The sequence below is a fragment of the Harpia harpyja genome, chromosome 10, assembly GCF_026419915.1.
Source record: "Harpia harpyja isolate bHarHar1 chromosome 10, bHarHar1 primary haplotype, whole genome shotgun sequence".
Lineage (NCBI taxonomy): Eukaryota > Metazoa > Chordata > Aves > Accipitriformes > Accipitridae > Harpia > Harpia harpyja.
The window spans coordinates 548,784-562,393 of NC_068949.1; the positions used below are offsets into that span (position 1 = coordinate 548,784).

The 13,610-nt window shown below is 71.2% G+C and overlaps 3 protein-coding genes across 3 annotated transcripts; 2 read left to right on the forward strand and 1 right to left on the reverse strand.

Moving 5' to 3' along the window:
• The first annotated feature begins 29 nt into the window (after positions 1 to 29).
• On the forward strand, positions 30 to 3,367 carry AP1M2 (adaptor related protein complex 1 subunit mu 2). Its single transcript, XM_052799212.1, has 12 exons — positions 30 to 168; positions 394 to 550; positions 627 to 694; positions 797 to 927; positions 1,017 to 1,164; positions 1,554 to 1,680; positions 1,780 to 1,922; positions 1,996 to 2,067; positions 2,158 to 2,316; positions 2,434 to 2,559; positions 3,083 to 3,158; positions 3,234 to 3,367. Exons 1-12 carry the CDS (start codon positions 127 to 129, stop codon positions 3,254 to 3,256), a joined length of 1,272 nt encoding a protein of 423 aa, XP_052655172.1. The 5' UTR covers positions 30 to 126; the 3' UTR covers positions 3,257 to 3,367.
• A 153-nt stretch (positions 3,368 to 3,520) lies between these two features.
• KRI1 (KRI1 homolog) lies at positions 3,521 to 8,014 on the forward strand. Its single transcript, XM_052799747.1, is given in 23 exon segments — positions 3,521 to 3,664; positions 3,794 to 3,861; positions 4,444 to 4,549; positions 4,642 to 4,747; positions 4,857 to 4,914; positions 5,015 to 5,064; positions 5,153 to 5,246; positions 5,344 to 5,418; positions 5,523 to 5,641; positions 5,721 to 5,835; positions 5,912 to 6,007; positions 6,148 to 6,318; positions 6,405 to 6,480; positions 6,572 to 6,663; positions 6,761 to 6,790; positions 6,793 to 6,898; positions 7,004 to 7,092; positions 7,094 to 7,133; positions 7,225 to 7,291; positions 7,405 to 7,450; positions 7,452 to 7,501; positions 7,587 to 7,658; positions 7,744 to 8,014. Coding segments are annotated over 23 exon segments (2,079 nt in total). The 5' UTR covers positions 3,521 to 3,582.
• Positions 8,015 to 8,284: 270 nt separating this feature from the next.
• Positions 8,285 to 11,068, reverse strand: ATG4D (autophagy related 4D cysteine peptidase). Its single transcript, XM_052800159.1, is given in 16 exon segments — positions 8,285 to 8,463; positions 8,466 to 8,517; positions 8,519 to 8,551; positions 8,649 to 8,731; positions 8,734 to 8,767; positions 8,868 to 8,944; positions 9,049 to 9,127; positions 9,269 to 9,344; positions 9,346 to 9,409; positions 9,536 to 9,600; positions 9,701 to 9,765; positions 9,767 to 10,113; positions 10,222 to 10,339; positions 10,341 to 10,396; positions 10,582 to 10,665; positions 10,764 to 11,068. Coding segments are annotated over 16 exon segments (1,569 nt in total). The 5' UTR covers positions 11,008 to 11,068; the 3' UTR covers positions 8,285 to 8,371.
• Positions 11,069 to 13,610: the final 2,542 nt, after the last annotated feature.

Consider the following 13,610-nt stretch of genomic DNA (forward strand, 5'->3'; position numbering starts at 1 on the left):
CCCCCCCGGGGGTGTCCGTGGGGCTGGGCCGTCCCCTTTAAGGGCCCCACGCACCCGTGGGCGCAGCCGCTCACCTGGTGCAGGTGACGGTGACGGTGGCGTCGCGGTGGCTGCCGGGGCCCCGCCATGGCCGCCTCTGCCCTCTTCATCCTGGACCTCAAGGGGAAGGTGAGACACCCCCCCACACACACACCCCCCCCACCACCACCCCAAAGACCCCCCGGGGGGGGGGACACCCCGTTGTCCCCCCTCTGGTCTTGAAGGTCAGCCAAGGTCAACGGCGGAGCCTGGCGGTGACCCCCCCGTGACCCCGGGGATGGGGTGAGCGATTTTGGGGGGGGGGGGGTGCCCCCCACTTCTGACACCCCCCCCCACGCCCCCTTCTCCCCGCAGCCGCTGATCAGCCGCAACTACAAGGGGGACGTGGGGCTGGGGGAGATCGAGCACTTCATGGGGCTGCTGCTGCAGCGGGAGGAGGAGGGGGCCCTCACCCCCCTCCTGACCCACGGCAAGGTCCATTTCCTCTGGATCAAACACGCCAACCTCTACCGTATCCTTACGGAACGCCCTCCCCACGGACCCCCCCACGCCGGTGTTCCCCCCCTTTCCTTAACCCCCCCCACCAGTGGTGGCCACCACCAAGAAGAACGGCAACGCTTCCTTGGTCTACTCCTTCCTCTACAAGGTGGTGGAGGTGAGGTTTCGGGGGGGCTGGGGGGGGCTCGGGTCCCCCCCAGTTTGGGGGAGCTCCTCTCCCTGGGGGGGGGGGTGTGACGGAGGCACTCCCCCCCCCCAGGTCTTCTGCGAGTACTTCAAGGAGCTGGAGGAGGAGAGCATCCGCGACAACTTCGTCATCATCTACGAGCTCCTGGACGAGCTGATGGACTTTGGCTTCCCGCAGACCACGGACAGCAAGATCCTGCAGGAGTGAGCGGGGCCGGGGGGGCCGGAGGGGGCATCGGGGACCCCCCCCACATCCCCCTCACCCCCCCTCTGCACCCCCCCACCCGCCACAGGTACATCACGCAGGAGGGTAACAAGCTGGAGACAGGCAAATCCCGCGTCCCCACCACGGTCACCAACGCCGTGTCCTGGCGCTCCGAGGGCATCAAGTACAAGAAGAACGAGGTCTTCATCGACGTCATCGAGTCGGTGAACCTGCTGGTGAGACGGGGAGGGGGGGACACCTGTAAACTGGGGGGAAGGGGGTTGTTGGGGTCCTGCCGCAGCGGGGGCTGCCGCCGGGTCTGTGGTGGGGTGGGGAACCGGTGATGGGAATGGTGATGGTGGTGGGATTGGTGATGGGGCCGATGATGGGGATGCTGGTGGGACTGGCGGGGTGATGGTGACGATGGTGATGATGGGGATGGGACCAGTGATGGGGCTGGTGATGGAGACAATTGTGGTGATGGGGATGAGGATCGGGGTGGCGATGGGGATGAGGATGGTGACGTTGACGGGGATGGGGATGGGGACGGGGACGGTGATGGTGATGAGGATGGTGATGGGGACAGTGACGTTGATGGTGCCGGTGATGAAGCTGGTGCCGGCAGGTGAGCGCCAACGGCAGCGTGCTGCTGAGCGAGGTGGTGGGCACCATCAAGCTGAAGGTCTTCCTCTCGGGGATGCCCGAGCTGCGCCTGGGCTTGAACGACCGCGTCCTCTTCGAGCTGACCGGGCGTGAGTGCCGCCGGGTGGGCTCGGGGACAGCCCCGGCGCAGGGGGGTGACGCGTCCCCGTCCCCTCGCCACCCCCCGGACACCGTCCGTCCCTCCCCAGGGGGCAAGAACAAGTCGGTGGAGCTGGAGGACGTGAAGTTCCACCAGTGCGTCCGGCTCTCCCGCTTCGACAACGACCGCACCATCTCCTTCATCCCCCCCGACGGAGACTTCGAGCTCATGTCCTACCGCCTCAACACCCAGGTGGGGGGCCGGGCCCACCCGAGGGGGGGGGACACACAGGGGACACGGGGGTGACCCTTTTCCCCCCACCCAGGTGAAGCCGCTCATCTGGATCGAGTCGGTCATCGAGAAGTTCTCCCACAGCCGGGTGGAAATCATGGTCAAGGTGAGACGTCCGGGAGGTCACCGCCGCCACGGGGGACCCCCAGCCGCCCCTGACGCCCCCACCCCGCTTCTCTCCCCCCCCCTCCCCAAGGCCAAGGGCCAGTTCAAGAAGCAGTCGGTGGCCAACGGGGTGGAGATCGCCGTGCCGGTGCCCAGCGACGCCGACTCCCCCAAGTTCAAGACGAGCGTGGGTTCCGCCAGGTACCTCCCGGAGAGGAACCTCGTCATCTGGACCATCAAATCCTTCCCGGTGAGGTTGCCCACCCCCCCATCCCCGACGCCGGGGTCCCCCTCGTCGGGTTTTCCCCCAGCCGGCTGCCGCGGCGGGTGGCCCGGCACCGTCTCCAGCCCCGCGGGTGCCGCGCAGGGGGGAAAGGAGCACCTGATGCGCGCCCACTTCGGTCTGCCCAGCGTGGAGAAGGAGGAGGAGGAGGGTCGGCCCCCCATCTCCGTCCGCTTCGAGATTCCCTACTTCACCGTCTCGGGCATCCAGGTGCCACCCGGGGAGGGGGACGTGGCCTGTGGGGTCCCTGGGGAAGGGGGTCCCGTGTGTTTTGAGGACAGGATGGAGGGGACGTGGCCCGTGGGGTCCCCAGGGAAGGGGGCCCCATGTGTTTTGGGGGGGGACATGGCCCATGGGGTCCCCGGGGAAGGGGGGTCCTGTGTGTTTTGGGGGGGGATGTGGCCCATGGGGTCCCTGGGGAAGGGGTTGCCGTGTATTCTGGGGGGGGGGGGAAGTGGCCCGTGGGGTCCCCGGGGAAGTGTCCCATGTGTTTTGGGGGGATGTGGCCCGTGGGGGTCCCCGGGGAAGGGGGTCCCGTGTGCTTTGGGGACAGGGTACGGGGGACATGGCCCCTTGTATCCCCCTGGGGGTGGCCTGTTTTGGGGGGGGGGGGGCAATGAATGTCCCCTCTGCACCAGGGGGAGCTGGGGGGTTGTCAGGATGCCCGGGGGTGGGTCGGGGTGCCCGGGAGGGGTGTTGGGGGGGGGGTCCATCCCCACCTGCCCCCCCCCAGGTGCGGTACATGAAGATCATCGAGAAGAGCGGGTACCAGGCGCTGCCCTGGGTGCGCTACATCACCCAGAGCGGGGGTGAGTCCGGGACCCCCCCCCGGGACCCCCCCCGGACACCGCCCCCCCCCCTCACCCCCGCTTTTCCTCTTACAGACTACCAGCTCCGCACCAGCTAAGGGCGGGGGGGGGGCTCCCCGGACCACCATGGACACCCCCCCACTCCGGACACCCCCCCCGCGCCCACCCTCCTCCTCTGTGCCTATAAAGATGGAGCTGAGACCACCGGCCCCGTGGATCTGTTTGGGGGGGGGGGGGAATGTGGACCCCACCAGTGGGCACGGCGCGTTTACCCTTTTAAGAGCGGCACGGGGCGGGGCTGTCGGGAGGGGCGTGGCGGGGCCGTCGGGAGGGGCGTGGCGGGGCTGTCGGGAGGGGCGGGGCGGCCGCGCCCACGTGACGGGGGAAGCCGGAAGCGGCGGTCACGTGGAGGGGGAGCGAGAAGATGCCGGAGCCGGAGCTGCGGGTGAACGCGGCCTTCGCGGAGCGCTACGGCCGGTACCGGCGGCGCGAGGAGCTGCAGCGGCGTGAGAGGGGCGGGGCCAGGGGGGGCGGGGCCGGGGGGGGGACCGGGAGGGGGCGGGGGGGACACCGGGGACCGGGGGGGGTGGGGGTTTCCCGGCCCCGCGGTGCCGGTAGCTGAGGGCTCCCCACAGTGCAGGACCGTTACGGGGACACCGGGGGCGGCTCCAGCTCCGAGTCCGAATCCAGCGGGGACGACGTGGTGAGTGGCGGCGGGGAGCTGTGTCCCCCCCCCCAACCTCCTGGGACCCCCCCCCTAAAATCCTGGGTCCCCCCCAACTCTTGGGACCCCCCCCCAGACATCTGGGTGTCCCCCCCCAAACTCCTGGGTCCCTGCCCAGATGCCTGCGTGCCCCCCCCCGAACCCCCCCCCAAACTCCTGGGACACCCCCACCCCAAAATCCCAGCCCCCCCACCCCCCCGGACTCCCCCTAAACGCCTGGTGTCCCCCCCCCAGACACCTGTGTCACCCCCCTGGACTCCTGGGACCTGCCCCCCCCCAGACATCTGGGTGTCCCCCCCCAAACTGTTGGGTCCCCTCCTGGACGCCTGGGTCCCCCCCCAGACTCCCAGGTCCCCCCCAGACACCTGCATCACCCCCCCAGAACATCTGGGTCCCCCCTGGACTCCTGGGTCGTCCCCCCCCTCCAAACTCCTAGGACCCCCCACACATTTGTTTACCCCAGACACCTGGGTCCCCTCCCTGGGCATCTGAGTGTGTCCCCCCCCCCCCAAAACTCCTGGGACCCCCCCCAAACTCCTGTGTGTCCCGTCCCCCCCCCAGGCCCTCGACCCCCGCCTGGAGCGGGATTTCTACCGCACCCTGGCGCTGCTGAAGACCCGGGACCCCCGAATCTACCGGCAGGACACCACCTTCTACAGCCAGCAAGGTACCGGGAGGGGGCATCTCCCCCCCCAAAACCCCTCGGGGGGGTCCCCAAAACGGGGGGGTGTCCCCAAACCCCGTTCCCTCCGTCCCCAGACTCATCGTCAGGGAGCGATGCCGAGGAGGAGGAGGATGAAGAGCAGCCGGCAAAGCCCATGTACCTGAAGGATTATGAGAGGAAGGTGGTGCTGGAGAAGGAGGGGTGAGGAGGGGGCCTTATTTTGTGGGGGGGGGCCTTATTTGGGGGGGGGGGGCATGTCCTGGGCTGAGCCCCCCCCAGCTGGTCTCTGACCCTCCCACCTTCCCCACAGCAAATACGTGGATGAGGAAGATGAGGAGGATGAAGAGGCAGCAGCCGAGCGGAGGAAGGTGGGTTGGGGGGGGGGGCTGCATGTGACACCCCTCCCCAAATTACTCTGCCCCCCCCCAGCACTGACAAACACCCCCCCCCCCCAATTTCTCCCCACAGCGAGTGGCCTCTAGGAGCTACGTGGAGGAGCAGCGGGAGCTGAAGGAGAGGTGGGGGGGCTGCGACATTCGGGGGGGCTGCCACGCTTCGGGGGGGGTCCTCAGCACCGGGGGAGTAACCGTCTGCCCCCCCCGGCAGCTTCCGAGCCTTCGTGGCCGACAGCGAAGAGGAGGAGGAGGAGGAGGGGGGGTCTGCCCTGCTCCGGCGGCGCAGTCAGACAGCAGAGGAGAAGGTGAGGCTGGGGGGGGGGTTGGGGGGGACACAGGGGGGTTTTGGGGTGGGGGGGGGCCCTCGGGGCTGACGCTGTGTTGTGTGTCCCCCCCCCCCAGGAGCGGGAGGAGGAGGATTACATCCGCTGGCTGAAGGGGCAGGGGGAAGCCCCCCCGGAGCCGCTGCAGGACCTGGTGAGAGGGCTGAGGCCGGGCACGGCTCGTGGCAGCGATGGCCCTGGGACTGCAGAGCGCCGCGTCCCCCCCCCCCGCGTCCCTGAGCCCCCCCCGTCCCGCAGGTCCCCCTCCAGCAGTACTGGACCGACCCGGCGCTGGACCCCGGCGAGCGCTTCCTGCGGGATTACGTCCTGAACCAGGGCTACCGCGAGGAAGAGGAGGAGGAAGAGGATGCCGAAGGGTACGCGGGGAACCCCCCCGACCCCCCAAAAACCCACCGCCCCCCCCCCCCTCACCCCCCGCCGTGTCCCCCCACCCAGGGCATCCCCGCTCCGGCTGGCCGATTCCTCGGACGAGGGCGAGCTTTTCCTGGCCAAGCAGGAGGATTTCGAACGTCGCTACAATTTCCGCTTCGAGGAGCCCGACGCCGAGCAGGTGGGGGGGGCGGCAAAATTTGGGGGGAGCGTACAGTTTGGGGGCGAGGGGTGCTGACTCTAACCCCCCCCCCAAGGTGAAGACGTACCCCCGGAACATCCCCACCTCGGTGCGACGACGGGACGAGCGGCGGAAGGAGAAGCGGGAGCAGATTCGGGAGAGGAAGAGGAAGGTGAGGGGGTGAAGCCGAGAGGGGCAGGCAGCGCCGCGTCCGTCCGCCGTGCGTCCGTCCCCCCCCCGGCACCGCGTCCGTCCCCCCCCGGCACCGCGTCCGTCCCCCCCCGGCACCCGCGTCTGTCCGTCCGTCCGTAGGAGAAGGCGCGGAAGCAGGAGGAGCTGAAGCAGCTGAAGAACCTGAAGCGGGAGGAAATGGCCGCCCGGCTGGCCCGGCTGCGGGAGGCCACCGGCAACGCCGTCGTCGGCTTCACCGAAACCTTCCTGGAGGAAGACTTTGACCCGGCCCGGCACGACCGGCTCATGGCGGTGGGTGCCCCCCCCCCCCACGCCCCCCCCCTATCTCCCTGTCCCCGCTGACCCCCCCCTCTCTGCTCTCCCCCCCCCCCCCCCAGGAATATTTCGGTGACGATTATTACGGCCGAGGGGAGGAGGAGAAGCCGCAGTTTGAGGAGGAGGAGGGGCTGGACGGTGAGTGGGGGGGCTCGGAGGTGGGGGGGGGACTGTCACCCCCCCATCCCCGAGGTGACGTCACTGTGTGTGTGTGCGCCCCCCCCCGCAGACGACTGGAACTGGGACGCCTGGACGGGCCGGGAGGAGGGGGGGGGCGAGCACGAGCCCCACTGCGAGGACCCCCGATTTCGTGGTACGTGTGTATCCCCCCCCCAGGCTGAGGCCGGGAGGAACTCATCACAGGGATGGGCGGCACAGGCAGGCCCCCCCACCCCCTCCTTTCCGCCCCCCCCCCCAGATGGACGCCGACTACGACCCGGCGGCCCCCCCCGGCCCCCAAAACAGCGGCAGCCCCCGGCGCTGGGGAAGAAGCGGCGCAAGACGCGGTTCAGGGAGGCGGTGGAGCGGGAAAAGCCGGCGTTCGTACCCCCGGTGAGTGCCGGGGACCCCCCCCCAAACCCCTGAGACCCCCCCAAACCCCTGAGACCCCCCCAAACTCCTGAGACCCCCCCAAACTCCTGCCTCCCCCCCCCCGCTGCAGCCACCAGCACCTTCGAGCAGTACCTGGACGAGTTTTACCGCCTGGACTACGAGGACCTGGTGGGGGACCTGCCCTGTCGCTTCAAGTACCCGCAACGTCCTCCCCTGCGACTTCGGCCTCACCACCGACGAGGGTAGAGTCCGCCCGGACGCCCCCGGGGGGGTCTGTGCCCCCCCCCGGGTTGTCTGTGCCCCCCAACTCTGCCCCATGTCCTCCCCCCCAGATTCTGGCAGCCGATGACAAGGATCTGAACCGCTGGTGCTCCCTGCGCAAGACCTGCATGTACCGGTGAGGAGGGGGGGGGCGTTTCTTTTACCCAAAACGGGGGTGTGTGGGGGGGTCCTGTGTGTGGCCCCCCCCCCCTCCCGTTTTGGGGGGCTCACCGCACCCCTCACCTGCAGGTCGGAGCAGGAGGAGCGGCAGGATCAGGCCAACTACAGCCGGCTGGGCGCAGAACGCCTGGAAGAAGCAGCAGATCTTCAAATCCCTGGTGGCTGCGTACGTGGGGGGGGGGATTTGGGGGGGGGGGGGCGTTGGGGGGGGTACACAGCCCCCCCCCTCACCCCCATCCCACCCTCCCCAGGCCGGAGGAGCCGCAGCCGGCGCCATCGGCCAAGCCCAAGCTGGGGAAGAAATGCCGGGACAAGCGGAAACGGTCGGAGGAGCCGGAGGGCCTCGGGGCCCCCCCCCGCGGCGGCGGCCCCCCCCCACCCCGGGGGGGGCCGGCGCCGGGGTTCGGCACCCCTGGGGCCGGCGGTTCGCCTGGGGGGCCGGGATTTCACCGGGAAGCGGTTGGAAGCCTTCGGCCTCAATCCCCGACGTCTCCGGTACCGGCAGCTTCTCCGGCAGCGGCGCAAAAAGGGGGGGGGCGGGGGGGGGGAAGGAAGGAAAGCCCCCCCGGCCCCTGATCCGGCGCTGGGGGGGCGGGGGAACGGGCCATACACGCACGGTGACGGAGAGAACACCGTAACGCACCGCGCCAGCCGCGCTCTGGTTCAAGTTCATCTTTAATCCGGGGAGGGGGGAACGGACGGACAGACAGATGAGGGGGGGTCCTGAGTGGAGCAATAAATAACGCCCCCCCCCCCCCGCCACGAGCAGCGTGTGTCAGCCAAAAAAAACACCACGACGGGGTTGGGGGGGTCCCTGTGCCGGGAGGAGTGTTGGGGGGGGCTCGGCTTGGCCCCCCCCGCCACCGCCGGCGTTCGGCAAACGCCGGCCCTGAGCTCCGGTCCTGGCGCGGCGCAGTAGTGAACCAAAACCCTGAGGGGGGGGGGATTGTTCCCGCGGCCCCCCCCAAAACCGCGGTGATGCCACGCCGGGGGGGGTCTGATCCAGTGTATGGGGTGGGGGGGGAGTACGGGGGGGTCAGAGGAAGACGAACTCGTCGGCGCCGGGTTTTTTGGGGCGCTTGCCGGCGCGGGGGGGGCGGCGGCGGCGGCGGGGGGGGGGCGCGAGCCGAGCGGCTCCAGGCCGTGGTCCTGCGCCTGACCCTCCGCCACCGTGAAGATGGGGGTAGCGTTCCGGCGCCGAGGGGGGGGTCAGGACCTGGAAATGGGGGGGGGGGGGCAGGATAAAGGGTCAGAAAAAGGGGGGGGGCACCCCAAAAGCCGCTGCCCCCCCCCCCCCGGCAGCGGGGACTCACGCGGGTGAGGTCGGAGCAGAGCTCGTCCAGGTCCGGCCCGGCGGCGGCGTAGAAGCCGATGGTGCAGCTGGGATCCATCTTCCAAAGGCCATTTTCCGGGGCGAGCTGCAGTGGAAGGACTTTGGGGGTGCAAAAAAAAAAAAAAATTGGGGGGGTTACACCCTCCTGGGCCCCCCCCCACCCTGTTTTATCGGGGTGTGTCCCCCCCCCAGCACCCACCTGCAAGGGGAAGTTCTCCCGGGAGGTGTCGACGAAGGGCTGGCAGTAGTGGGGGTCCAGGTAGAGCAAGAAGTCGTCTGGGGTGAGGCGGGGGGGGGCCAAAAATCAGTCGGCGTGTCGTGTCCCCCCCCCACAGCCGCGTCCCCAACCCACGCGGCACCGCCGGCACCGGCGCGGCTACCTTGGAAGCCGACGAAGTAGAGGGAATGCCGGGGTTTGCCGCCGATGATGCCCACGCAGGATTTCAGCTTCAGCAGCTCCTGGAGCGGGGCGAGGGGGGGGGAAACGGACACGGCGGGGGGGGTCAGCGGCGGCACCGGGATCCGTTTCCCCGGCACAACCGGGAGGAAGAACCGGTGCCGGCGATGCGGCAGAGCCCCCGGCCCGCCGTGGTTCCCCACCTTGACGCAATCCACGTAGACGGGGTTCAGGGTCTCCCCCCCCAACCGCACCGGCACCAGGACGACGACGGCGCGGCGCTGCCCCCGGCACCGTCCGCTCGGCGTCCCCCCGCACCAGGCCGGCGACGTCCCCTTTGTAAACTGCCAGAAAAATAAAAAAAAAAGGGGGTCGAGGGCGGGGGGGGCTCCTCATCCTGGATATATCCCCCCCCCCCAGGCCAAAATCGGGGAGGGGGAACCCCCCACGTCCCCCACGCCGGCACGTACCGGTGCAGTCCTGAGAGACGTAGACGGAGAGGCCGCCGGTCTCCGGGCAGGTTTCCACCGCTCTCCTGCCGCGGAACGAGGATGAATCCCGGCGAGCTGCCCCCCGCTGCCAAAACGAGGAGGGGGGACACCCCCCCCGCCCCCGACACCCCCCTCCCCGCTCACCGAAGGATGTGGGCGACGATGGAAGGACCGTACCAATCCCCGGCTTTTTTCCCGGCGTTCCGACCCCAGCTCTACCAAACGATGGATGCCGAAAGGCGCCCGGGGGTGGTCGGCGAACCAGGCCACGATGGCGCGGTGCCGCCGCTCAGCATCCCGCGGGATCCCCGCCCGGCACGGGGGGTCCCGTGTCCACGCCGGGGGGGCTTGCGTCCGTCCTGGGGGGTCTCGTGTCCGTGCCGGGGGGTCCTGCGTCCGTCCTGGGGGGTCCTGCGTCCGTGCCGGGGGGTCCTGCGTCCATCCTGGGGGGTCTCGTGTCCGTCCTGGGGGGTCCCGTGTCCCTCCCGGGGGTTCCCTCGCTCGCCGGGACCCAGCCGCCGTCTCCACCTCCGGCATCGCCTCGGACCACGTCCAGTCTAGAACGGAGAAGGGGCCGTCGGCGGCGGCGGGGTGACGCGGGGACCCCCCCGGGGGTCCCGGGGGTCGCGTGTGTGTGTGGTGTGTCCCCCCCCCCAACTCCTTACCCCTGCCCAGGAGGTGCAGGACGAGCCCCTGGGCCAGCAGCATCTGGGCGGTGCGCAGCATGCAGCCCCAGCCGCAGTCCGTGCTCCAGGGGGTCCCCGCCAGCGCCGGGAAGCCCCGCCCGGTACGTCAGCCACAACCGGGAGGAGAAATCCCGCTGGAAACGGTCCAGCTCCTCTGCGGGGGGGGGGGAGAGGAGGAGAGCAGATGAGCAGGGAACTCTTCCCCCCCCCCCCCCCCCCGGGGGGACCACCGGGACCGCCGTTCCCGCTGCGGCGGGGGGGGGGGGGAGAGAAGAGATGAGTAGGGAACTCTGGCCCCCCCCCCGGGACCCCCCCGGGACCCCCGTTGCCGGTCCTCACCGTCGGCGGCCGGGCGGTAGGCCCGTCCCAGGAGGTGGAGGGGGGAGAGTTTGTTGAAATGGGTCTTGGGTCGCACCGTCCAGCCTGGGGGGGGGGGGGGCGGGGTGGGGGGGGTAAAAAACCGGGAGTCAGGGGGTCCGTCCCCCCCCCGCCGGTGTGTCCCGGTGTGTCCCGCCTCGCACCGTATCGGACGCTGTTCCAGGCCGAGAGGAACCGGCCCCGGGCCCCTTCCTCGGCCGCCGGGGGGGTCCCCGCCGCCGCCGCCGCCCCCCCCCCCGCCTCCGCCGCTGCCCGCTCGGTGCCGAGCTCATGGCGGCGGCGGCGGCGGCGCGCGGGGAGGGGGCGTGTCCCCGGCGGGGTGGGCGGGGGCCGCGGCCGGGCGGTACCGGGATCGGGGCCCTCCGGCGCCACCGCCGGCGCCGCCATCTTTGTCGAGGGCGAGGGAAGGGGGGAGACGCGCGGAAGGGCGGAAGTGGAGGCGGAAGGGGCGGGGCGAAGGGAGGGCGGGGCGAAGGGAGGGAGGGGGAGGGGCGAAGGGAGGGAGGGAGGGGGCGAAGGGAGGGAGGGAGGGGCGAAAGGGAGGGAGGGAGGGGCGAAGGGGAGGGAGGGGAGGGGCGGAGGGCTTCCCCCCACACCGAGAGGGGGTCCCGGCCCCATAGAGAGGGGTCTCAGCCCCATGGAGGGGGGGTCTCAGCCCCATAGAGGGGTGCTACCCACATAGAGAGGGGTCCGAGCCCCATAGAGGGGGGTCCCAGCCCCATGGAGAGGGGTCCCAGCCCCATAGAGGGGGGGTCCCAGCCCCATGAGAGGGGTCCCAGCCCCACAGATGATGGCTGCTAGCCCCACAGAGGGGTGCCAGCCCCATAGAGGGGGGTCCCAGCCCCGTGGAGAGGGGGTCTCAGCCCCACAGATTGGGGGTACCCAGCCCCACAGACCAATGTGGGGCCGGTGCCAGCGCAGGCACTGTGGGACCAGGGAGCCTCAGGCTCCGGCCGCCCCCAGCCACAGGGGCCCCCCACCCCATGGCAGCCGTGGGGCTGGGCCCCCCCTGCCCCAACCCCCCCGCCCCATACCGGTGTGGGGCTGGGTGCCGGCATGGGTGCGCCGGTGCCGCGGGCGCCTTTGGCAGCGCCGAACCCAGCACCTGCCCCCGCCCGGGGGGGGTTCCCAGCACCCACACTGGGGGGGGAGCCCTGCCCGGTCCCCCCCCACCCCGTGGGACCCACACGTCCGAGCCCCACAGCCGCCCGACCCCATGGGACCCACACATCTGAGCCCCATTGACCCCCACCCGTGGGACCCACACGTCCGAGCCCCACAGCCCCCCCCACCCCATGGGACCCACACATCTGAGCCCCATTGACCCCCCACCCGTGGGACCCACACGTCCGAGCCCCACAGCCCCCCCACCCGTGGGGCCCGTGGGAGGATTGGGGTTCCCCACGTGGAGCGAGGGTGCAGGTTGGGGCCTGCCCGGACGGACGGACAGACGGACAGGGGGTGGCGGTGGGGGGGGGGGCCCGACCGGTTTGGCAGTGGGGCTGCCCCACGTGGCACGGTGGTGGGGTGCCAGGGTGGGGAGCCACGATGGGTGGATGGGGGGGGCACATCTGGGGGGGTTTTGAGCACATCTGGGGGGGCTGGGGAACGTCTGGGGGGGTCGCGAGCACATCTGGGGGACCAGGGAACATCTGGGGGGAGTGGGCAACATCTGGGGGTCTTGAGCACATCTGGGGGCTGGGGCACATCTGGGGGGGTCCTGGGCACATCTGGGGGGGGTCCTGAACACATCTGGGGGGCTTGAGCACATCTGGGGGCTGGGGGCACATCTGGGGGGGGTCCTGAACACATCTGGGGGGCTTGAGCACATCTGGGGGGCTGGGGCACATCTGGGGGGGTCCTGCAATGCTCAGGCAGGTGATGGGGGGAGTTTCGGGGGTCGCAGGGGCCGCTCCCCCCCGGGGGGTCTCGCAGTGGGGTTGGGGGGGTCGAGGGGGGGGAGGAGCGGCTCCGCCCGCCCCCGCCCCACCCTGCCCCGCCCGGCCCCGCCCGCCCCACCGGAGCCAGCGCGGAGCGGCGGAGCGGAGCCGGGTCCCACGGTGAGTCCGGGGGGGGGCGGGCAGGGAACCCCCCCCTCCGATCCCCCCCCACGCGGGGAACGGACTCGAGGGGGGGCGATACCGGGGGGGGGGGGGCAGTGGGGAAACTGAGGCACGGAAGGGGAGCGGGGGGGGCCGGCGCTATGGGGCTGGGGGGGGGGCTGGGGAGGGCTATTCGCCCCCCCCCATACACGGAACGGGGCCCCCCCAGCCCCGTCCGGCATTGGGGGGCGGCACCGGGAGCCCCACGGCTGCCCCACGGTGGGAGCTGGAGCTGCGTCCCGGCCCCACGGCTCCCCAGACCCCCAGTATCCTGCCCCACAGCTGCCCAGACCCCCAGTATCCTGCCCCATGGCTCCCCAGACCCCCAGTATCCTGCCCCACAGCTCCCCGGACCCCCAGTATCCTGCCCCCACGGCTCCCCAGACCCCCAGTATCCTGCCCCACAGCTCCCCAGAACCCCCCAGTATCCTGCCCCACAGCTCCCCGGACCCCCAGTATCCTGCCCCACAGCTCCCCAGACCCCCAGTATCCTGCCCCATGGCTCCCCAGACCCCCCAGTATCCTGCCCCACAGCTCCCCGGACCCCAGTATCCTGCCCCACAGCTCCCCAGACCCCCATTATCCTGCCCCACGGCTCCCTGAACCCCCATCATCCTGCCCCACAGCTCCTGCCCCCCGTCTCCTCCTGTGGGGCGCCAGGTGGGACCCGCCAGCACCATGGGGCCCCGGCCGCGCCCATCTCACCCCAAATATTTGGGCAGGTCCCCCCCCTCCACGGCGGGACCCCGCGGCTGCCCCCGACGCGCCGCCGCTCGCCCAGGCCCGCCTGGGTGGGTGGGTGGGAAGGGCGCGGCGGCGGCGGCGGGTGCCCCGCGGGGCCGTGGGGCAGGACCCACCGATGCGGGGGGGGGGGATTCCCGTGGGGCA